At 36.7% G+C, this 24,195-nt stretch overlaps 1 protein-coding gene across 1 annotated transcript in view; it reads right to left on the bottom strand.

Annotated features, from left to right (window-relative positions):
* LIN7A (lin-7 homolog A, crumbs cell polarity complex component) overlaps nt 1–24,195 on the bottom strand; it is a gene marked incomplete at both ends in the record, with an annotated part of 153,593 nt that overhangs the window by 80,113 nt on the left and 49,285 nt on the right. The window contains one exon of the mRNA XM_080705496.1: nt 19,956–20,074. Coding sequence (XP_080561622.1) covers nt 19,956–20,074 — 119 coding nt within the window. The remainder of the gene's footprint in view (nt 1–19,955; nt 20,075–24,195) is intronic.

Raw genomic sequence — 24,195 nt, 5'->3', positions numbered from 1 at the left:
AGATCTTGAAAAATTCCTCTTTTAGCTGTAATAATTTGTCAAAATTAATTAAGGCAAATGAACATTCAAAATGAATCTCTTCCTCTTAACTATTGTTGAATAACTGCCTATGCTTGACAAGGTATTTTGCATGAAATATTAACAATGTGATTTGAATCATACACATAATAATGAGCTCTTCAACCATAGTAATTAATAAATTACTGTCCTCTTGTGGAACTATCCTCAACAATATTTATTGTTGAAAAGTTCTGTTAAGCTATTATGGGGTATCCATAACTTACTGAGACTTTGAGTTTCTTTCAATCTAGTATTTGACTATTCTAATTTAAAATTTTCATTGAAATATAATTCACAAAATTCTTTATCATATCTGGAAAAAGGGCGTATCTTATAGTTTGTTGGGGAAAGTCTATTTTACTCAATATCTAGCAATCCCAGCTCTCTCAATGTGCAGGTATAGTTGGGTTAGTTCTATCCTGGACACAAATAGTTATGTGCCATATTTGAGGAAATTGGATGATATTCAAAGAAATTGTAAAAGAACACAGTTGCTATTCACTTTCTGAAATAAGGAGTTGATAATTGGCAAACAGGAGGTCATAATGGAAAATCAACAGACTATCTTTTCTATCATAAATGCTGCAAAGTAGAATTCTTTAAACTTGCTACACTACGAGAAAACTTTCCCATACTGTCTGCATATAGATTTATATCCTTGGAATGGTTAACACCTCAGTATTCTGTAGAAAGACATATGTGGCTCTGTCATCCTTGTATGGCTGTGTGCATGTTGACATCTCCAGGTTGGAGAGTCCTGACAATTTTATAAGAACAAGCGTGAAGAAAATGCTGTCAAGCAAATCAATGAAAAGAGAAGCATCTATTCTATTGGGCGTTCCAGAAAGCCTAACTCCCCTCTTCTTTCTCAACTTTAAAGACTGAAGAAAAAGCTGGGCATGGTGGTGCATGCTACTAATTCTAGGACTTGGGAGTCTGAGACAGGAGGATTGAAAGCTTGAGGACAGCTTCAGCAACTTAATGAGGCTCTCAGCAACTTAGTAAGACCCTGTTTCCAAATAAAAAGTAAAATCAGTCTGGGGGTATAGCTTAGAGGTAGAATGCCTCTGGGTTAAATTCCCAGTAAAACACACACACACACACACACACACACACACACACACACACACACACACACGACTGAAGAACATAATTGCATTTAACACGGAAAATACCTCTCTGGCCTCTGTCACCAATATTACGCATCTGTCAGCCATCCAGACGTCTATGGCCCTATCACTACTTCCACTGGGCACTGACTCATCATTCCAGAAGCAAGACTGATGAAAGGGAAAAGGTATATTTCTCCTACCCTCTAATCTCTGACCTGGGTCACTCTTTTTTAAAAAATTTTTATTGGTGCATTATATTCATACATCATATTGGGGTAAAAAATCTTGTGTGTACATACATGCACACATCACTGATTTAACCCCCTACCCAATTCCCACCCCATTACCTCCCCATCCCTCCTTTTCTTGCTTGGCATAGTGATTGGCTTTGATATGTTTAAGTACATTGTGTGTTTTAGAGATTTTCTTCTCCCCCCCCCTTTCTCCTCCTTTAGGTTGTCTTGTTTGCTCCTCTATAGGATTTCCTTTTTATCTAGACTTCCTCCTATGACCCATTTCTCCCTAGCTCTCACATATTAGGAAAAGCATCTGATTTCTTATTTTTTGTGACTGACTAAACTCACTTAGCATAATGTCCTCCAGTTCTGTCCATTTTGGGTCACTCTTAAGGATAGTGGTTAGTTGTATTCTTTTCATTATTTGGGTGGACTATTTATTTGATTTTTTTTTAATTTTGGTACTAGGGATGGAACCCAGGGGCATTCTACCTCCAAGTTACACCCCCAGCCCTATATTTTTATTCTTTATTTTGAAACAGGGTCTCACTGAGTTGCAAAGGGCCTCAGTAAGTAGCTGAGGCTGGCTCAAAACCATGATTCTCCTGTTTTAGCCTCCCAAATGCTGGGATTACAAGCGTGTGCCACCACTCCCAGCTTTTATTTGATTTTTATGTTTGCTTTTCTTTTTCATAGTCTATGAATCACTTGAAAAAATACCCATCAAACTTACTGCTTTTCTTGGTTACCAGCTGGTAGGATGGGTACCATTATTGTACCTCTAGGGACCAGCAAATAGGGAGTGGATAGAAAAGTACTTCTGGGCTGAACTTTAGGCAATAGGACAAATAGGGGATATTCTGCCTCTGACCTACAAGAAATGTTAGCATAAAGAAAATACACTTTAAAAAGTTTCCAAGTATTAAAGCCCAGCCTGGTGGCGCACACTTATAATCCCAGCATTTGGGAGACTGAGACTGAGGATCATGGTTTGCGGACAGCCTCAGCTACTTAGTGAAGCTCTCTGCAACTTAGTGAGACCCTGTTTCAAAACAAAGAATAAAAAATAGGGCAGGGGGTGTAGTTTGGAGGTAGAATGCCCCTGGGTTCTGTCCCCAGACCTGAAAGAAAACCCCCAAAAACTAAGCTATTCCAGAAAGGGTTAAAATGTCTAAAAATGATAAAACTGTTTTGTAATATAATGCCATTTATTTAATAACTAATAACTAAATTTCTTACATTGCCTCTTGGAAATTTGAATGACAAACACGAGAAAATATATTACTAAAATACAACATACTTTCTTTCTTTTTTTTTTTTTTTTGAAAGGTACTGGGGATGGAACCCAGGGGCATTGTACCTCCTAGCTACACCCCCAGTCTTATTTTTATTCTATTTATTTATTTATTTATTTATTTATTGGTGGTATGCCGGGCTACACTCCCAGACCTATTTTATACTTTTTTATTTGGAAACAGGGTCTCTTAAGCCAGCTGGCTTTGAACCTGAGCAATCCTCCTGTCTCCGCCTCCCAAGCGCGGGGATTACAGGTGTGCGCCCCCAGGCCTGGCTAGTCTTTTTATTTTTTTAAACAGGGTCTCGCTGAGTTGCGAAGGGCCTCACTAAGTAGCCGAGGCTGTCATCGAACCACTATCCTCTGGTCTCTACCTCACGAATGCTGTGATGACAAGCGTGCGCCACCACGCCTGGCTACAACATACTTTCTTATTGTAAATAAGACAAAGAAAGAACTACTAGAAGGCAAATAAAGAAATCATTGTTGTTGGTATAAATGGAACACAGATATGAACAGGGATTATTGAAGTGGGAATATGGTCCAGTTTTCTAATTAATTTAACTCACTACTGATGTAGTGAAATATTGTTTCACTGTTTCCACGTGTCAGAATGTCCATGAAAAATTGAACTGGATTGGGATTCTGGACAAGGACACCGGTGGGTGCGAAATTCAGGCACTAACTAGTTTGAAAGACCACGTAAACTTCCTACATCTTATTTTCTCATCTATATAGTGAAGAGGTTACAGTAAATCAAGGTGCCAAATGGACAATTTTCAGATTTTCTCTCCCCCTGAATTTTTAATAAAAATGTCTGCACACATCCATTTTCCTGGGAAACAGGCCTATAATTTCACTAGAACCACAAAGGTCATGATTCTCTAAAGACTAAGAAAAACAGAACAAGGTGTTTCGAGAATTTCTTTAAATCCTATGCATATTACCAATTTCACGGTAAATGTACATTTATATCTTTGTGACATGAAGACCCATGTGCTACATATTTTGATGTTCATATAAATGTATATATTTATGTAGACACATAAAAAACCTGAAAATTTTGGTCTGATCAGAGATTGCTTTTCAAGAGTGAAAGAAATGTTCATCTAAGATTTTTTTTTTTAAATAGACAGGTTGGCATATTTTGTCTGGGATTTTGTATGAGTTCAGAGTCCCACTTGAAAATGTGAAAAATCAAAAATCAAGTGTGTGTTTGTTTCCTAATAAAAGTGAACATCTAAAGAATTCCCTCTTGTATCCAAGAAGTACTTATTAAATGCCCATCATTTGGCAGATATCATTCTAGCTGCTAATTGCCTACAAAATTAAAATAGACTTTCTCCATCTTTAGTCTAAGGTAGATGACTCGTAATTAAATCCTTAATTAACCTTAGTAAAAGAAGTAGAAAAAGACCCAGAAAGCATGGATTTTAAATTATTCTAATTCTTTTTAAGAATTATGCTGCGTTGTATTTTTTCCTATCCCCATTAAACCTCAGGTGCAAACAAACAAAAAAAGAAAGACTTGGAGTCCTTGTAATTTTTAGCATACAGCACATAGTTATTATTGTCCATTGATCCGTGAATGACTTTTTGTTACTAATTTAAACACACACACACACACACACACACACACACACACACACACACACACACATATGGGGTGGGGGGGAGGCAAACATCCCATTGAAACAAACGACAGGATAATAACTACCTAGAATCAAAACTATGTGTAGTTCCTTCTCCCATCATTATTCCCTTGGCTCTTCCAATTGAATTAAATAAAGCATTCATGAGAAGATAAATTGATCAATTAATGGAAAGATAAATTGATCAATTAATCAGAGAACTGAGAAACAGATTTATGTGCGCAGACTATGATATACTGTAATATGCATTACTTTAAGAAAATATAAATGATTCAAAACAGGAAGCTGGAAGTAAAGAACTATTCTTATGAATAAAAAAATAAAACTAGATCCCTACCTCAAAACATATGTAAAAACAAGCTCTTGTTCGCGGACAGCCTCAGCTACTTAGCGAGGCCCTTCGCAACTCAGTGAGACCCTGTTTCAAAAAATATAAAGACTAAAAAATGGGACAGGGGGTGTAGCTTGGAGGTAGAATGCCTTTGGGTTCCATCTCCAGTACCACAATAAAACAAAACAAAGCAAAACAAAACTAAAACAACTATCAATGTATTAAGGACACATATTTTTTCAAAACAGAAATAATTTTACTTTGATATGAAATATTTCTTTCTTTTTTCCTTTTTTTTTTTTTTTTTTGGTACTAGGGATTGAACCCAGGAGCATTCTACCTCTGAGCTCTACCCTGGTCCTTTTTATTTTTCATTTTGAAACAGGGTTTTTCTAAGTTACTGAGGCTAGTCTCAAACCTGTGATCCTCATGTCTCACTTTCCTAAGTACTGATATTATAAGCATGAGTAGGAAAAGTTTTCTCAAATGAGATACCGAAGTGTCACTGATTGCTAACAATAAGATAATATTTAAAATTAAGATTTTTATTCATGAAAGACAAATTTCAAAGTAGAATATATTTACTATCTACCACCAGTAAAGAATTACTAATACAAATATGTTAAAATACATGTAAAAGCACGAACTAAAAGAAAAATACATGGAGAGATGTTTGACATCAAAAGAAATATATAATGGACCATAGGTTTCTAAAGTGGGCAATACTGCCCCCTGGGGGTGCTAGAAAGAAATATTGATACATAAAAGATTGCAAATTTATCACTGCATCTTTCTGTTTATTCACTTAAAGAAGGTAAACTTCCATGGGGGTACTAAGTATTTTCTCTTTTTTTCTGAAAAGGGAGTAGTAAGATAAATGCATTTGGGAACCTCTGGATGAACAATTATTACAAGAAGTGATTTTCAACAATTAATGATTAAGTAAATGCAAATACTGAATGCAGTGAGATACTATTGTAGTAGATCCAGTTGGTGAAAATCTAAATGTTTCATCTATCAGTGCTGGAGGTAAAATGGATGCACCCTTAATATACTGCATGTCGGTGTGCAGCCTGGAGTAACAGAGTTTGAAAGCTGTTTGGCATTATCTCTTAAAGTTGGACATTTTTACAATACCATGGCCCAGAAATTCTACATTTACATATGTAGATACCTTGATCATCTGGCAAGAACACATACCTGCTCACCGTAGCACTTAGAATTGTGAAAACTGGAAACAGCTCAAACGCCCATTGATGGGAGACTGAATTGATAAACTGATGGGTTCTCACAATGGAATATCACACAGCAGTGAAAGCAAAGGAGATACAGCAACCAAAACTGCCATTTTAGGCATTTTAGGTGTAAGAGAGGAAGTGAAAAAGAAGAGCCTGTAAGGTTTCCATTGGAAATTATATGTTTTATAATATTTTAGGAGACATACAATTAAAATAGGTAAATACATGTGCCGTCAGACTATGTAAAAATAAGAGATTTATGAACACAAGATATAGGTCGGTTTCCACTATTGTACAGCCCTAGTCTTGTGTATTTCCCCATGTGATAAAAAAAGGAAGGAAGAAAGTTGGCTTAATATATTTTAATTATAAAGGATGCTAATTTTATTTATTTCTTATATGGAAACCACCCTCAGGGATAACAGCAAGCTGGTTTTAAAAATGACAATTTATAACTTAAAATTTATTTTAGTGGACTTGTACAAATAGACTTGTCTCTCAATGTGTTGGCAATACCGGTGCAAGGAAAGGTTAAATGACTTGTTCACTGGAAAAAAAGAAAAAAGAACAGTTGTCATCCATGGTGCCAAAAATAGAAGTACTGATTTCACTCCTGTGATCTCGGCAGAAGACAGAATGTTCACTTTATCTGACTGATATAAAATACAACTTCTCCAAGGACTCTATTATTTTGAACTACTGTGTAAGTACATGTAATTATAAGCTTCTGGAAATATGAACAGTTTATTTTATCATTTGTGATAGCAAATAAAGGCTCGGGCTGAGTATTTACCCAACAGTGATGCTAACAGCCCTCAGAGTCATTACAGACTATTTGTAAGGATCTGTTTCGGTATCTTTAAGATCAATGACCCTTTAATGCAATTATAGTCTAAGATGGTTCTTGGCACACAGACCCCAATCTTGCTACCAGTAAGTGACATGCTGACATTATAAACACTCTTCACATCATTAAAAAATGTGCCTTTACTTAGAGAAGAAATAAAACAATAACTATGCTTCAACATTTTCCTTTCCAATTACATGTAGTCATTCTGTAAAACATATCCTCAAGGCGGGGTGACCCTGAATGGGTGTGTTTATCCTTTATTAATAGTTTTTTGGCATAATAATCTCTATGGCACCAGTTTTCCCTGCTCCTTCATACAGTCTCACATAGTTACATATTCCTCCCACCCATACATGATGGCCAGTTTTCATGAGACTACATGCAATCCACAGGAAGAAAAACAGATTGTTGTCTCTATATCACTCTAGAGCTATAGGACTAGAAAGAACCTAGAGAAGAGACTAAGCAGTGGAGAGTATTGTATTTCTAACTACTCTCTGATACCACCCGCCCTTATCAGGGAGTAGTCTTCATCTGAGGACTGGGTAGAAGGAGGAGATGCCATAGATTCGTTTTGAGAATTGGGTGAAGCTGTAGAGTTATCCTAAGAAAAATCCACCTCTCTGTGCTGCTATGGTTTGAATGTATCTCTTCCAAAATTCAGGTGCTGCCCATGTGATGGTTTTAAGAAGTGAGACTGGGCCGGGGGTAGAAGGGGGATAGTGCAGCGGCATAATGCTTGCTTGCCACACTTTAGGCCCTAGATTCAACTTCTAGAACTGCTAAATAAATAAATAAATAAATAAATAAGCAAGCTTATTTTTTCCCAGTATTAGGGACTGAACTCACGAGTGGTCTAGCACTGACCTGCAACTCCAACCCTTTTTAAATTTTTAAAAATTTTGAGACACAGTATCATGAAGTTGCTCAGGCTGGCCTCCAACTTGTGATCCTTCTGACTCAGCCTCCCAAGTTGCTGTGATTGCAGGGTTAGGGTAACCATGGTGCCTTGCAGAAATGAAAATTTTAAAAGGTGTTTATTAGGCCAAGAGGTGTTCCTCTCATATGTGGGATTAAGGTTATTATAAAAGAGGCGTCGAGCAGCACATGAGCTAGCTTGTTTAAGTGCTAGATGTCACACCTTGATCTTGGACTTTCCAGGGTCATTTTTTTAATTACCTTTTTTAAGTATTATGTTTCCAGCTGGGCGTGGTGGCGCACGCTTGTAATCCCCTTTGGAGGCAGAGACAGGAGGATAACACAGGTTCGAAGCCAGCCGTGCTGGCTTAAGAGACCCTGTTTCCAAAAACAATAAAGTATAAAATAGGTCTGGGAATGTAGCCCGGAGCTAGAAGGGCTTCCAGGAACCTCAGTACCACCACCAAAAAAAAAAAAGTATTATGTTTTCAATATTATGTTTCTAGGCTAATACATATGCAAATATTCATACCACTTTTTTGCATTTTACTTGACTATTTCACATATTAGGATTATGTGACTCTTAGTTTTCTTGTAAAAACTGATGGCTGCACAATTCACAATATTCACAATACCCAAATTATGGAACCAATCTGGGCATCTGTCAACAGATGAATGGATAAAGAAAATGTGGTATACACACACAATGGAATTCTGCTCGACCACAAAGAGAACACAATTATGTCATCTGCCAGAAAATACATGGAACTAGAGATTAATATACTAAGTGAGATCAGCCAGTCGTATGTGAAGGGTCATATGTTTACTCTCAACTATGGAATCTAGAGAGAAAATAAAAAAAACAGAAGGAATTTTAGATAAATAACAAGAGGAAGCAGTAGAATAGTGGAATGAAATTGAGGTAGGGAGATGGGAGGCAAAAAAAAAAAAAAGATGTCTGAGAAGGAAACAGTTCAAATAAGTTTATGTCCATAGATAAAGACATCGGTACCAATCTCACTAACATGTACGGGAGAGGAGCGCGAGGCAGGATGAGGAGGAAACCACAGCAAGTGCCGTGTGCATTTATGTCCATATCATTTTGAGCCTCACTATTATGTATAATTATAATACATTAATAAAAGTATAAAAATGGATGGCTGCTTTCTGGAAATAAAGTAAGAAATTCAAATGTACCAAGTCATATGCAGAAAATTTTGTTTCTGCTCAAAATATATTTCAATATCTTATATGAAGTTAAAATGTAGAGTGATCTTTTACATGAAAATATTGATGTCATCATTTTCAGTATTTAATCAATTTTGAGTCCATTTAATGGCAATAAGTACTCAAAGCTCACATGGCTCCTCCTCCTCCTCCCCCTCCCCTCCCCCTCCCCCTCCTTCTCCTTCTCCTTCTCCTTCTCCTTCTCCTTCTCCTTCTCCTTCTCCTTCTCCTTCTCCTTCTCCTTCTCCTTTTTCTTCTTCTTTAGTAGCAAGCAAGTAAATTTCCAATCAGAGCAGAGTAGAGAGTAGACTTTCTCCAGGACACTTCAATTTGATTTTAGGTTCTATCAAATCCTATCTTCAAATCAAATGAAAATATTTTTGAAAAGTCTAACATCAATGATGCCATGTCACATTTGTCTTCAAGGAAAGATATTTGAATCCTTCCTTCGATTTTAAATAGTCTAAACAGAAGTAACTCTTAAAGATTTTTGGGATCATTTCCGGTGTTTATAGATCTTCTCCGTGGATGAGCTGACATGGTCTCCTAATTTTCAACTCCTTTGACTTTGCTGATATCTCTCAACATGGGAAGGTCATATATTTCCACTCTCATCTCTTCCTACAAAATGGCAGCTGTTTTTAGAGCAATTCTGTCAGACCTGAGAATCTGGCATTGAAACAATTGCCTCATTCATCAGGCCTTACATGCATGAAAAAGTATTGCCACAATAACCCTCATGTCATATTCTAAAAGTTATGTCTCCTTTACTCTAAAAATAAATGAAGCAAATTTTGCAACCCAATTAAGCCAAGTACATTACAACTTTTGCTTTGGAAAAGCCAAGAAAAATAAGATAGTAAGATGAACACCGTTTGCTCCATTTCCAAATTTAAAAAAAAATTTTTGAAAATACAGGTTTGAGGCTACTTTTAACAGAGCAGGCAAGGCATCCTGTAGGAAAATTTTGTCTTTGACACTAACGTAGGGTGATGGTTAAAGAAAGTGTCTATTACAAGCGACACCTCTATCTTCAACAGATAAATGAAGCAGGATCTTGGATCCAAAGACTCCATATACACTGAATATGTGCACACCTTATTAAGATTTTTCTTCCTCTAAGAGTTTTATTATTAAGAAACATTTCACTGCTGGAAGTATCTGGCCTTTAAAGCATCTGTGAGGTATCACTCACGCATGCATAATAGGACATTAGCATTCACATGATAGATTCACATGATAGATTAAAAAATTAGTTTTACCAAAACAATGGGGTTTTCACCCAGTTGCATGAAAACCAAGAATGGCAAAGCTGTTATTTTTCACTACAATTGACTTCAAAATAGTAGCAAAATGTCAGAGTTGAGGAGTAGGTTATATCAAGCGAACACAGAAGCACTGCTTAATTTTTTTTTCTTGCTCTGAACAACCCACCAGTTCAAGCATTTCTAGACGACTTGAGAAAGCTTTCTCCAGTTATTTATGGGTTTCTTTTGCTTGGAAATGTGTCAAGACTTTCATGGTGGGGTAAATATAAGTTCTGGTAAATTTCCACCCTTTAAAAATCGAACTTTTTCTCTAGGGAAAAAAATCTATATTGTGGTGATTTATTTTCAGGATGCTTAGAAATAAGCTTTCTTGACTGCATGTGCACATTGGCAGGAAACTTAACCACACAAGAAACAGTCTGGCTTTTGTTTCTCATCACATTTAGCAATGCAAATAAAATCAAAGAAAATGTAAGAGCCATCGGCTTTCTTTTCTTTGACATTTGCCAACTTAAGTTTAATGTGAGCAGAAAGAAATATGCATAAATATAATGTCAAATACATTTTTGTTAAATCTGATGAATGCAATGCTGTTCTAGGTGTTATAAGGACAGTGATTTTACATAGGAACCCACCAACACTACTTTATCCATGTTTAAAGGAAAATATTAAAAATATATTAAAACATTTAAAAAGCAAAGAAAAATATTTCCAATAAATATTTTTTGCATAAGAAGAAAAATAAAGCTAAATAAAAAGTTTTATGTATACATATACGTGTGCATATAAACGTATGTATATATGTGTATATATGTGCGTGTGTTTGCTCTTATTTCATCTACAACAATGAAGTGTACATGACCTTTAGTTTAAAAATCTTGATTTTAAAAATCTACGACATGAAAGAAAATATTTGCAAACAATACATTTTGCAAAGTGCTAATATACAGAATATGAAAAGATATGAACAGAAAAAAGCCATATAGCTCATATGAATGGACAAAAGAACTTAATAGACATTTCTCAAAAGAAGGCATATAAAGGGCCAATAGGTATATGAAAAAATGCTCAATATCACTAATCATGAGGGAAATGAAAATAAAATCAAGACACAAATCTCACTCCAGTGAGAATGGCTATTCTCAAAACAGAAAAAAAGATAACAAGAATTGGAGAGGATGTAGAGAAAAAGGAACTTTGGTACACTGTTGATAGGAATGTAAATTTCCACAGCCATTCTAGAAAATGGTACGGAAACTCTGAAAAATTAAAAACAGAATTAGCATATCATTTGGCATTCCCACTGCTGGGTATATATCCAAAGGAAGTGAAACTGGAATGTCAAAGAAATTTCTACTTCCATGTTACTGCAGCAATATTCACAATTGCTGAGAATTGAAACCAACCTAACTCGTTAACAAGGCATGTATAAAGAAAATTTGGTACATATACACAGTGAAATACTATTCAGCCATAAAATTGAATGAAATTCTGTCATTTGAGATTGCCCAGATGAAACTGGAGAACATTATGTAGGTGAAACTGTCTAGGCATAAAAAGATGAACACTGCATAACCTCACTCATATGTGTACTCTTAAAAAGAGCTCATCTCACAGAAGAACAGGACAGGGGACTGAGAATTGGATGGGAGAGAGGAAGATGGAGAGAAGACAGTCAGTGGGTACAATATTATATCCAGAAGAAATGTTACAGTGTTCTGTTACAAAGTGGGGTAAATCAAGTTAACAATAATGTTTTGCATGTCTCAAAAAAAAAAAAAAAAAACCCGAGGAGAGAGGTTTTTGGATATGCTCAGTACAAATAAATGAGAAATTCATGAGGCAGTATGTGTTAACTACCTGAATTTGATCCATACACAATGAGTAAATGTATGAAATATCAAATTATACCCCATAAATAAAAAGAGAAAATTATCATTCTAACATGCTCGGAAATATACTATCTAATATCTACTGTGACTGGGACATTCCTACAAGTGAACTAACTGCCGGATATTTCTATATCCCTTAGTTATCTGCATTCTCTCATTTTTCAAATCAACGTGACTTTTCTCTTTATGTGGCTGAATATTACCAAGGCCTTATCTAGTCATCATATAAGGTATCCAGGTCACTTACTGTGCTGGTTGCTTTATTCTGAAAGCCCTACAGTGTATCAAGATCTTCCTTAAATTGTGGAGCCTCTTATTAAGAATTTTACATTTTTTGATGATTAATTCCACATATTTTGATGATTAATAGTCACAGGACTATTCTTTACTTAATCAAGTTCTGTTGGAACATATTCAAATTTTAACTTACTGTTAGTAAAACTATCAAGCTTTTTGCTCAAACAGAAACCATTGCCTAACCCCTTGCTCTTTCAGCTATAGACTATATTAGTCAAAGCATCTATTTCCTCTCCTATGATTAATCATCCCATGAGGTTATTATTATATTATTTTATCTTTAGAAAGAGATCATAGATTTGCACAGGACTATAATAATTAAGTGGCCAGGCAAAAATGTTAATTTATTGTCAATATTCTTTCTGTACTTTTCTATTATAATGCATTTTAGGTCATGATTCAACATCAGTCAGCCTGTCTTCCTGCCCGCTTGTCTTTTGCCCTCTACTTTTTTCCCCCTTTTCTTGTCTTTTTCTCTCTTCTTCCTTTTTCCCTCCCTCCTTTCCTTGCTACCTTCCTTCTTCTCCTCTCTTCCTCTCCTTCTTCCTTCTCCCCTCTACCACTTTTCCTTTCTTCAATTCTACTCTCTCTTCCTATTATCCTTCTCTCATCTCCACTTAACACTGTTAATCTAGGGATACGTGTTTTTAGGGTATTTCTGAATGTCTGCTCTGTTCTCCAGCCAATCATCCACTATCTCATAAAGCACATTAGTCTTCCATGTCTCCTCTCACACAGTAAATTAAGAAATTGTACAGCACAGCCGGGCGTGGTGGCGTAGGCTTGTAATCCCCACACTTGGGAGGCTGAGACAGGAGGATCACACGGGTTCAAAGCCAGCCTCAGCTACTTAGTGAGGCTTTCAACAACTTAGTGAGACCCTGTTTCCAAATAAAGTATAAAATAGGTCTGGGAGTATAGCCCAGAGGTAGAAAAGCCCCTGGGTTCCACCCCAGTACCACCAAAAAAAAAATAAATAAATAAAATAAATTGTACAGCACAGCATCAAGGACTCATGTCATAATGCCTTTTCTTGTGGGGTATAATGGCTCTATTTATTTTGTTTTAATCACTGATGGTGGGGCAAGGAATATTGTTAGTCTTGTGTGTTTTCTTAGAAACAGTTTACATACACTACCATATATCTCTTTTCATATGTTCTTCATATCCTGATTTACCAAAACATTATAGCGAGGGATAGTTTGGGACCTTATCCTAATGATAATAGCATCCACTGATGGTGTGATTATGACTCTCTGACACTGTACTAGGTGGCTTTGTACATACATTCCTAATTACCAGAGCCACTGAGAAATTGGTGGCATTTTCTCCATGATTTTAAACTGAAAATAAAATTTCATAGAAGCTAAAAATAAGTAGCCAAGTTGGGTTCAAACATGGCTGGATTTGACTGAAGCACTACTCTCATAACTGAGAACTGTTCTTTCTGATCTGACAAAACACCCCACAGTTACTTTTCTTACATGTCCTTGCTGGGAGGTATTACAGTAAAAATTTTCAACCTATAGTTCCTTTTGGAGAAAAAGGTCTCATTGAAGACAAGAGCACAAAACAGTAGGCTGATACACTCTAAATATTTCTTCTATTTTGATTACTCATTTAAGTATAATACAAAAATCACTTACATGGAAACATCATGAAATGTAGATGTGGGGAGTGGTAGTATAGGGTTAATGAGTTCTATCCTCAGAAAGAAAAGAATGAGGATAGGAAAATGGAAATATGAAGTACATAAAATATATGACCAAAGTTTATAAATTTTTTAAAATTTCTGAGCCATGGGCAATATATTGATTACTAATATTTCATATACTTTTTTAAAAAACATGCATCACAGCTTAGTTAAAACATAATAGTTTTTAAACATTAGTTTTATATCAAAATTAGTTTGTTCATACTACTTGTAACCTTTTTCCAAGGTAAATTTTTTTGATTATTATGTATTATGAGTAAGGATAGCCTGGGTTATGCTATGATACAATGATTTCAAGATCTTGAGGGCTTAGATTAACAAAGGCTAATTTCTTGCTCAGGTTACATGTTCAAAATAGGTTGTCTAGAGCATCTATTTATCATTTTCTCACTTTGAATCCCAAGGTAATTGATCATTTGTCATATAAACTATTATGAGTTACCTGGCAGAGGGAAAGAAACGCGGCAAATTATGCACTGACTCATAGGCTCCCGAGGAAGTAGAACGCAAGTCTTCTTCCACTTATACCATTGGCTAAAGCAGTTGTCATAACCAAACCTTGTTTTAAAGAAGATGGAGAACCCTAACTGCAGTATGTGATAAGAATACAGGAGAAACGGAATACTTTTGTGCAATCCTATTGACTATCACATGTGGGGAGCCATTAAGGTTTTCCCCTAAAAGAATACTTCTGACTATCCTTTGCCCAGAGTCAATAAGGTTTGGGGTCATGGAAAGTTCAAGGTCTGAGAGAAGCTCAGGTAGGATTGATTGACCTGACCGTTATGCACACAGGTGGTGATGGCACGAGGGATTGATTGACCTGGAGCTGTATAAATAGGACGAGAACGATAAACCCGGGATCGGTCAGTACAGATATCGACCCGGGAGTGTACTGGCGATCCTTCCATGATAGAATTAAATATTCTTTGAATCAAATTCTTAGAATTGAATTCTTTTCATCCTCTTTTCACTCCTCTCTTCGGAACCTGTACTTTTGTCAGCTGGCTCCTCCAGCAATCACAGAATGACAGTCCACATGAAGTTGGTTTATTATTTTCTTATTCTGTCATTACATTCTATTAGAAAATTCTACTATGCATCATGTGGCACTCGCCAAAGAAGACAATTTGAGGATACCATTATCATTTGGTACCACAGTTCATGCACATGGCAATTTTAATGTGGGCATGCATTCTCACAGCAGAGAACTGTTCACAGCACACCATGCTCCGGGTCAATGAACACATCACCCAGGAGAGCAGGAAGTTTGACTGTTTCAAGCTTTGGAAGACAAGGATGGTAACTAGATTGCTAATTATGGTGTTGATTACTTTGGTTGCAAATTTCTTTGTATTCTGTGACAGAAATTGGATGTCCTCTTAAATATTATCACTCATACATTATTGATTTCTTTCTGTGAGTAAAAGAGAATATGAAATGTCAGGAAAAAGCCCATCTCCTGCCAATTGAGATATTGGTATTTCCACTCAATTCTCTTAGGAAATTCTCTCACTCAAATATCAACACTTTATCATCATTAAATTTCAACCCTACATTTATAAGTTTAGATCATTCAGGTTAATTATTGCAGTGCACAGATATGCATGAGGAAGTCGCTTTTAAATCACAAAAGTGGTCTTTACTGAGAATAGCAGTTCCATAATTTTTAAAAATTTTATCTCTTACTCAAAATCCTGTGTGACTATTCTCTTATCAGCCAGCACATCTTCTTATGGAAAAATAGTATCACATGTCAGCCCACTTCTCTGTCATGCACTCTAAAACTACTTGTACAAAGTACAATTTAATTATTTATCAGGGCTCTTTTGAGCTCCTTCAGCAAGGAAATTGCTGACCACCATCTGTGTGCTGTGAATAAAACTGTATGTGGGTTGTTGTTCAAGTGCAACTTACTTATTAATAGAGCAGTGCCTTTCTTAGTTGTGTACGTAGATGTTCTACCCTCATTTCCCTCATACTACTGGTTTAAGTATACTTTCAAGAGTCTTTATTGTAGATTGCAGAAAAAATAGTTAATAAAATGTCTGCTCTTTTAAAAACATGAATTTTTGGTTACACACACACACACACACACACACACACACACACACACAGATATATTTGCGGTATTGGGGACAGAACCAGGGGCATTCTACCTCTGAGCAACACCCCCAGCCCTATTTTTTATTCTTTATTTTGAAACAGGGTCTCACTGAGTTGCAAAGGGCCTCACTAAGTAGCTGAGGCTGTCTGTGAACCATTATCCTCCTATTTCAGCCTCCCGAATGTTGAGATTACAAGGGTGTGGCACATTTTATCAAAGTATTAGTATTTTTTTCATATAAGTGCTGCCCATATTCCAAGAGGTGATCCAGTAGTTTCACCCAAACATAAGGCAAAATATGAGCTTGCCTCAACAGATATTAAAACCCACTGCTGCACTTAAATATGAGAATAAAATAATCTTTGGCTGAAGCTTACCTGCCTTATTTTTTAGCATAATCTATGTTGTACAGTCTTGTTAGAAATGGTTTGATCTGTATCTGTTAGTGCAGCTAAGAAAACACTTGAAAGTATTAACTACAAAATGTTTCTGAAACTGTCAGATAGTTTAACCACAAAAATTCCAAGCATTATTTGAATAAGAACCCCAAACTTAAAAGGTTTCTTACTAGCATAACAAACCAGGAATAAAAACATTCTTGGCTCAATATTATTTAATTTTCATATATTGTCATACTTCCTAGCTGCTGTATTTTATTTTACTGGCATTCATTAATAATATATATGTATATATTAGTGATGGGACTTAAACCTACGGGCATTCTACCTCTGAGCTATACCCCCAGTAATTTTTATATTTTATTTTGAAAAAGGATCTTTCTAAGTTGTAGAAGCTGGCCTTGAACCTGTGATCCTCCTATCTTAGACCCCCGAGTAGTGGGATTACAAGCAGGCACAACCATGCCTGGCTTCATAGTTTTATGTTGTTATTGAAAAACTTTTGACTAGACAGGTTAAGCATATTCTTCAGAATTGTTGTGTATATACTGCTATTTTTGCCACAAGTTTTCTCAATAGCTATAAAGCAACACAATACAAATAATGAAATCAATACCACAATTAACACATGAAATGATGCTGCACAACTGAGGTTGTACCTTAGGCAGATAAAGTGACTTTTCACAACTTTTGACTTTAAGAACAAAATTATCACTGAGAACATTATTGTGAATATAAAAGTAATCTTATTCCAAATTTGTAAAATGTGAGACTGATCAATATATCATCTCTTTTTCCTTCTGAAAGTTCTAGATTGCCTATACATCAGATATAAACTTCCATGGACAGCTAACAATGCACATGCCCATTTTACCAGGGTGTGTAAAATACCTATAATGTCTATACAAAGTGCCCATATTTAATTTTTTGTTTAATTTCTTTTTATTAGCATACCCTTTAAAGAAGGTAAAAAAAAAAATAAAAAAACCTCTGAGTTTTTGTCAACAGATATCACATTTAGAATTCCAGACCTGACTTCCTCCCCAAACCTTAGAGTTAGATGCCCCAAGACACCTCTAGGTGGATGTCTGAAAAGCATCATAAATTTACTATGTACAGCATAGAGCTCTCGGATACTTTTCTCCAAACCTGGTCCACCTCCAAAGATTCCCATCTTATTATATCATCATGCACCCACTTGTTCAAGCTAAGTCCAAGAATCAATTGAGTCTTCTTTTTCTCATATGCTGTACACCCAATACATCAACCATTTATGTTGGTTTTGCTCTCAAAACTGTATCTGAAATCTGACAGCTTCCCACTTGTATTGCTGCCACCTTTGTCCAAGGTGCCATCGCCTCATCTCTCACTCGATCTCCTCGCTATCTTATTACTGGTTACTCTGGTTTCTTCTCTTTTACCCAGAGTTATATATTCTTAGAGTGGCCAGAATGACCTTTTCAAAAACAATTCAGGTCAGTTCATAATGATTCAAGAGCCTCCTTTCAGAATGAAGCTCAGTATTCCTACTATGGCCTGGGAGGTCCCATGTGATCTCCTTCCAGCTGCCTCTAAGGAGCCTACCTTGCCCAATTCACTGCAAACATACTGGCAGTCAGGTCATCCTTTCCATGCATTAAGATCATTCTTGCCTCTGGGCTTTTATACTTGTGGTTTCTTCAGCCTGGAACACTACACTCCCTGTATTTATGTGGCCTGTTCCAGTATTTTCATTAGGATTTTTCTCCCTGGCTGCCCTAAACTTAATACTTAACCTGACCCCTTTTAATCTTGCTGTATTTTTTCTTCATGGACTCATTTCTCTCTGATATTATATTGTATATTTATCATAATTTTCTCCCACTGGAAAGTAAATTCCATGAATGTACAGAATTTGAGTTGATCATAAGCCATACACTTAGTGAACAGAGATAAATATTTGATGAGTCCTCTCTTTTAATTTGTTCTGTGGCAAGCAGAATGCTACAACACAGAAGAGATGATAGGATCTCTGAAAAAGGAAAAGTTGGTCACCAAGTCTTAGAGGAATGGCACTCTGTGAAGAAGAAAAAGTGTACAGGGAGTATAGCTTTGGTTTACAGAGTGATCACAGGAGCTTAAATGAGAGGGGGCCCAGGAGACTGCTAGTTATTTCATACCTTTCCCACTGAAGGGGAGCCAGTGGCAGAGAACTCCTATCTTTTGAGAAATTTCTTTTAGTCTGTGATCAATTCACTTATGGTTGCTTTCTCAAACTACCTTCGGTATTACCCACCTTACCTGAGAAAGATTTAGCACAAGCACAGTGTAACTTGAATCCAACCAAGTCCACATTTTAACTACAAAGTGCAGATTAGCGTTTAAATCTGTAGAGAGTTTTATATCTTTTAGTCAACTGAGTCTCTTCACTCACTGACTATGCATGATCTCATACTGCTGAGAGGTACATTTGCCACAAGTAGACTTGCAAAGAGTAGGGAAGATTGACAAACACATTCCTTGAGAGGTGTATGCTCTACTAGGCTACACAAACTCTCCAGGCAGTCATGGGTTCATCTGGCTTTGGAGAGGATGACAGTTGGTAATTAATCACTGGAGTCTTCTAGAAGGGCAAATATGCTGGATCTATGGGTTTGGGGTTCTTGCTAAGGAATTACCATATGGTACCTGATGGGCAAGAAGTAGTGTGTTGCTGAATAAAACAATACAGCTTATATAAACTTGAAGAAGTATTTCTTGTAACCAATTAAATTCATCAATTTAATAGTCATTTCCATTACAAACTAAAGGAAAATTCAAATAATAATTTCAACACATTTGTTTTACCTCACTTTTCTTGAAATTATTAACCAAGAAAGAATCACATAGATGTACTTCCTATACATGCATGCTAGCCCATTTGGAGGTTTTCCATTATTACATTAGACATTAATGTTTGGATAACTAAAACTTTAGTTTGTAGAAGTTATTTTTTCAGATTTACCTGTAAAAGATTTAGGTGAGAGTTCTAGGAACATCTCAGCTTTTATTAATTATGACTATTTCTACCTGAGTTTCCAGATGGCTTCATATGAGTGCTAAGTAGTTTAGACCACATGCAAAAGTCACCTGCTGAAGCACTCTCTTTCTTAGTACCATACAATCAACATTTGGATTCAGATGAATGTATGAATTTTAGATAGATCTAATTTAAGAATTTAGCAGACTAAATTATATTTTTATCATCCGTCCAAGGAACTAAAAACAGAAAGTAAAGATGTAGTTCCAATCTTAACGATTTCAACTGTTTGTGTGAAAAAGATATGTTTTCTACTCAGAAGACATATGGCCGCATATGGTTATTAAAATCTTAGTGTCCTACCTCTCGAATTGCTGTACAAAACTCACTCTGAAGCACTTTTTTGAGAGATTGTAGCTTGTGTACTGGTACTTCTCCAGATTCTTGTAGTTTTTCCAGTAATTCAATTGCTCTTGCAACATCTGAATGGGGAAAAAAATCAAAATGGAGAGATCTAGAATAAACTGCATCTCATTGACACAATACCATTATTTCAACTAAGTCATGACATTATTCCAATTGGAAACCAAGTGGAACTGATTACAATAGCAGAATTTACAACTGATAGCTTATTGACTTTATATTTTGGTAAAAGGTCACTTTAAATCAGTCCACATAATTTGTTACTTAATATATCTTCTTTGATGGCATTTCATGTATGTTTTTCAAGGCACACCAATCGGTTTAAATAAGAAAAGAGGAACAGAAAAAAATGTCCATTATTTAAATGGATTCAACAATAGCCAAACTAGTTATATCAATTTTACCTCTAAGATGCTTTTTTTAGTGTCACCTTTTTTCTCTGCAAAAAAAGTGTTATATTTGTTATTATGTGATTTGACTGATGTTAATCCCCTTCATTTTCCTACAGACTTCTGGGGGTAGTAACTTGTCTGGTTTGTTCACTATTGCATCCCTAGAGTCAAGAGTAATACAATGGATAAATATTTGATGAAGAAGTGAATTAACAGACTCTCTCCACTTCACTACCCACTGTATTATTACAGGTCCTCCTTATCTCTCCTCAGTCCAATTGAAATAACTTCCTCTTATCTCCTCATCATTTGGTACACAGTTACCTTCCTGAAACAAAAATATAATCATGTACCTACTTATCACCTTTTAGAACAGTACCAAGCAAAATAATTTTCAATGTCAATATCAGTATCAATATCAATATCAAAGGTTAATATATTAATATATAGTCTGTTTTAGTCATAAATACAACCTTTCATAGTCATATCAACAAATAGTCTTTTATAGTCATAAAATCAGAAAATCCTTGGAATATTTCACATTGCCAAGAGAAAATGATACAATGGAAGACTATTAAAGGTATGTATAGCAATTTCTTTTATCCTGTTGCTACACTCAGCAACTCCCTGAAAAGTCACTTAGGAGTTTAAGTAATAAAATGTCAGGTTTTTAATTCCTAGGTGACTAATTCCAGAAAGTATCACATTTATCTGCAGTTAGATTATAAATGTATATCCATCCATCCAATCAGCCAGCCAGCCATCATTTATCTATACACTAATTTAAGCACCTATTATGCCCAGCACAAAGCTTAACAACAAACAACAAAATGCTTCCTCCCTTCCCTCCCTCCTTCTCTTCCTTTCCTCCTCCTCTCCTCTTCCTCCTCCCCCTCCCCTCTTTCTCCTCCCCTCCTTCTCCTCCTTCTCCTCTTCCTCTTCCTTCTCCTCCTTCTCCTTCTTCTCCTTCTCCTTCTTCTGTACTGTGGATGAGGATTGAACCCAGGGCCATTCTACCTCAGAGCTAAACCCTCAGCCTTATATATTTTTTTTTATTTTGAAACAGGGTTTTACTAAATTGTGGAGATTCTTACTAAGTAGCTGAGGTTGGCCTTGAAGCCATGATCCTTCTGTTTCAACCTCCCAAGTACTGGGATTATAAACATGCACTACCATACCTGCCTAAAATAGTTCCTTTCTGAAATCACAGAATTTATAATCTCATTCTCTCAATGAGGATGAGATTATGACAGCACAGCCATGTCTATAAAATTATTACTGCTTCAAAAATGGGGTGAGTTAGCAGAGGTGGATGTATCTAACTGAAAAAAAATAACCAGAAAGTGACTTTATAGAGAGTCTCCCTGAAGTAGTTATTTTGATTGCCTGTTGTAGCCCAAAGGAGCACAAATCATGAAATCAATATGACACTGACAGTTTCCAAAGTTTGTCTTTGAGTACATAAACTGGAAGACAACATAGTCAATTGGACAACACCAGTCACATCCACAATCAATAATGTACCATGCTGAGATTTTATGCATTTCCAACCACATAAAGTACTCTACCCCAGATACCCCACAGGCACATGTTTAAAGCTAACCTCATTATTAGTTTTTCCCCAAACCAGAGCTTCTCTTCCTATATTCTGTAGTTTCATAACTAGTATCTCCAAACAGGCTGTCTCCCAATCCAGACCAACCATGGCATCATCTCTCACACTCTCCCCAACACGAACTTTGTCAGCAAGTCCTGTGGATTCGCTCTCAAGAATGCCTTTTGTCTGGGTGTGGTGGTGCACGCTTGTAATCCCCGCGCTTGGGAGGTAGAGACAGGAGGATCGTGCAGGTTCGAAGCCAGCCATGCAGGCTTAAGAGACCCTGTTGCCAAATAAAAAAGTACAAAAATAGGTCTGGGAGTGTAGCCCAGAGGTAGAAGGGTTTCCAGGAACCCCAGTACCACCAAAAAAAAAAAAAAAAAAAAAAAAAAAAGAATCCCTTTGGAATGGGGCTCCTCTACATCGTGTATTACCTGTAGTATTGGAACATCTCCCAACAGAGCTCCTTTAAATTAGTCTTTTCTTTTGTAGTCCATCTTCCACACTGCTTCTAAAGTAATTATCCTGAATGATAAACTTGATTATTATTCTCCTGCACATTAAACCTCACTGACATCCCACTCCCTACAGTATAAAGTCCAGACCACCTGGGGTTTTATAGAAGGCCCTTAGCAGCCAGTCTCTTCTTGGTTCATTTCTGGACATCTCTTTCTGCTTAGACTATACTGTAATGATACAAAACACTTGCTATTTGAAACCTTTATGGTTTGACATGTATTGTCTCATTCCTGGAATGCAATTCATCCTTCAACAGTATGGGGCTCTGTGCTATGCACAGGAGACATAGTGGGGAGAGGAGACAGCTCTATGGAATTAATGGAACATACAGGTTCACAAGTCACAGACATGCAATAAAGATGTGTGTGCTAAAAATAAAGCACTACAGGCTGGCCCAGGGATGTATGGCAAAGGCAGATGCCATTATCCAAGAGGTCAGAAAGAACCTCTATGTGGAAGTAACAGCTAAGCAGAGTCCTAGGTGGGAGGTGTAAGTGGCAAAGTGGCAAAGAATGTTCCAGGCAAAGGGAGTAAGTGAAGAGTGAAGGCTTGTTAAAAGAAGATGGGATGTTCAAAGAACTGGAAGAAGTTTCTGGCTAAAAATGAAAACAGGGAGAGTGGCAAGAGAAGTGGACAGAAACTGCACCAGAGAAGGCGTGTTAGGCCACGTAGGGATGACTTAGCTTTAAAAGCATGTCTTCAAGGATGTCTTCGCTTCTCTCCAAGGCTGATTTAGTTACTGTCATATCTGTGTCCCCACAGTTCTTTGTTCACTCAGTCATTTAAATAACTGTCACTCTCTGCTGTACCTTGTTTGCATGTCTGTCTGTCTTTTTTGTTTCTGCGAATCTATAAACTTCTAGAGGTGTCAGGAGCAATATCTTGCCATGGTACGCGCAGTTCATTGAAGAGTACTTGGCACATAGAAAGTGTTTAATACACATTTATTGAATTAATAGTAGATTCATCAACAGACTGACTGAGGAAGGCCTCCATTGGAGTTCTGTGTCTGCATAGACTCATACCTTCTCATAAACCTACACCTCCATATCACTATCAGCCTTGGTCAAGATTTGGTTGGGGCTTGGGTGCGCATGGAAGGTAAGCTTGAATATATAGACTGCAGGCTGTCAATGAAAATGGGGAAAGCAGAAATATTGAAAATGACATTAACCTGAATATTAAGCAGTTCTTAGCTTGTGCTACACATAGAAACCACAGGATGGGAGCTGGGCATGAGGATTAAGTGTAGCCAAGGTGGAGACTGGTGTCCTAAGCCAGCATATGTTTTTGTTTTGTTTTGTTTGGGTTTTTTTGGTGGTACTGCGGATGGAATCCAGAGGCTTTCTACCTCCAGGCTATACTCCCAGACCTATTTTTTATATTTTATTTGGAAACAGGGTCTCACTAAGTTGCTGAGAGCCTCACTAAGTAGCTGAGGCTGGCTTCGAAACTGCGATCTTCCTGTCTCAGCCTCCCAAGCGTGGGAATTACGAGCGTGTGCCACCACGCCCGGCAAAGCCAGCATATGTTTTTAAAGTACATGTGTGGTTCTAACATGCAGCTAGGGTTGCTGCAAATTAATAGTTCTGAAATGGGAATCTGCCTGTGAATCTTGGGAGAGCTCACTGAGATGCATGTGCCTAACCCTAACATCCATTTAAGAGATGTT

The sequence above is a fragment of the Muscardinus avellanarius genome (genome assembly GCF_963383645.1).
Source record: "Muscardinus avellanarius genome assembly, chromosome: 11".
Classification (NCBI taxonomy): domain Eukaryota; kingdom Metazoa; phylum Chordata; class Mammalia; order Rodentia; family Gliridae; genus Muscardinus; species Muscardinus avellanarius.
Note: the sequence above shows the minus strand (reverse complement) of the source record. Positions and strands in the feature narration are given on the sequence as shown.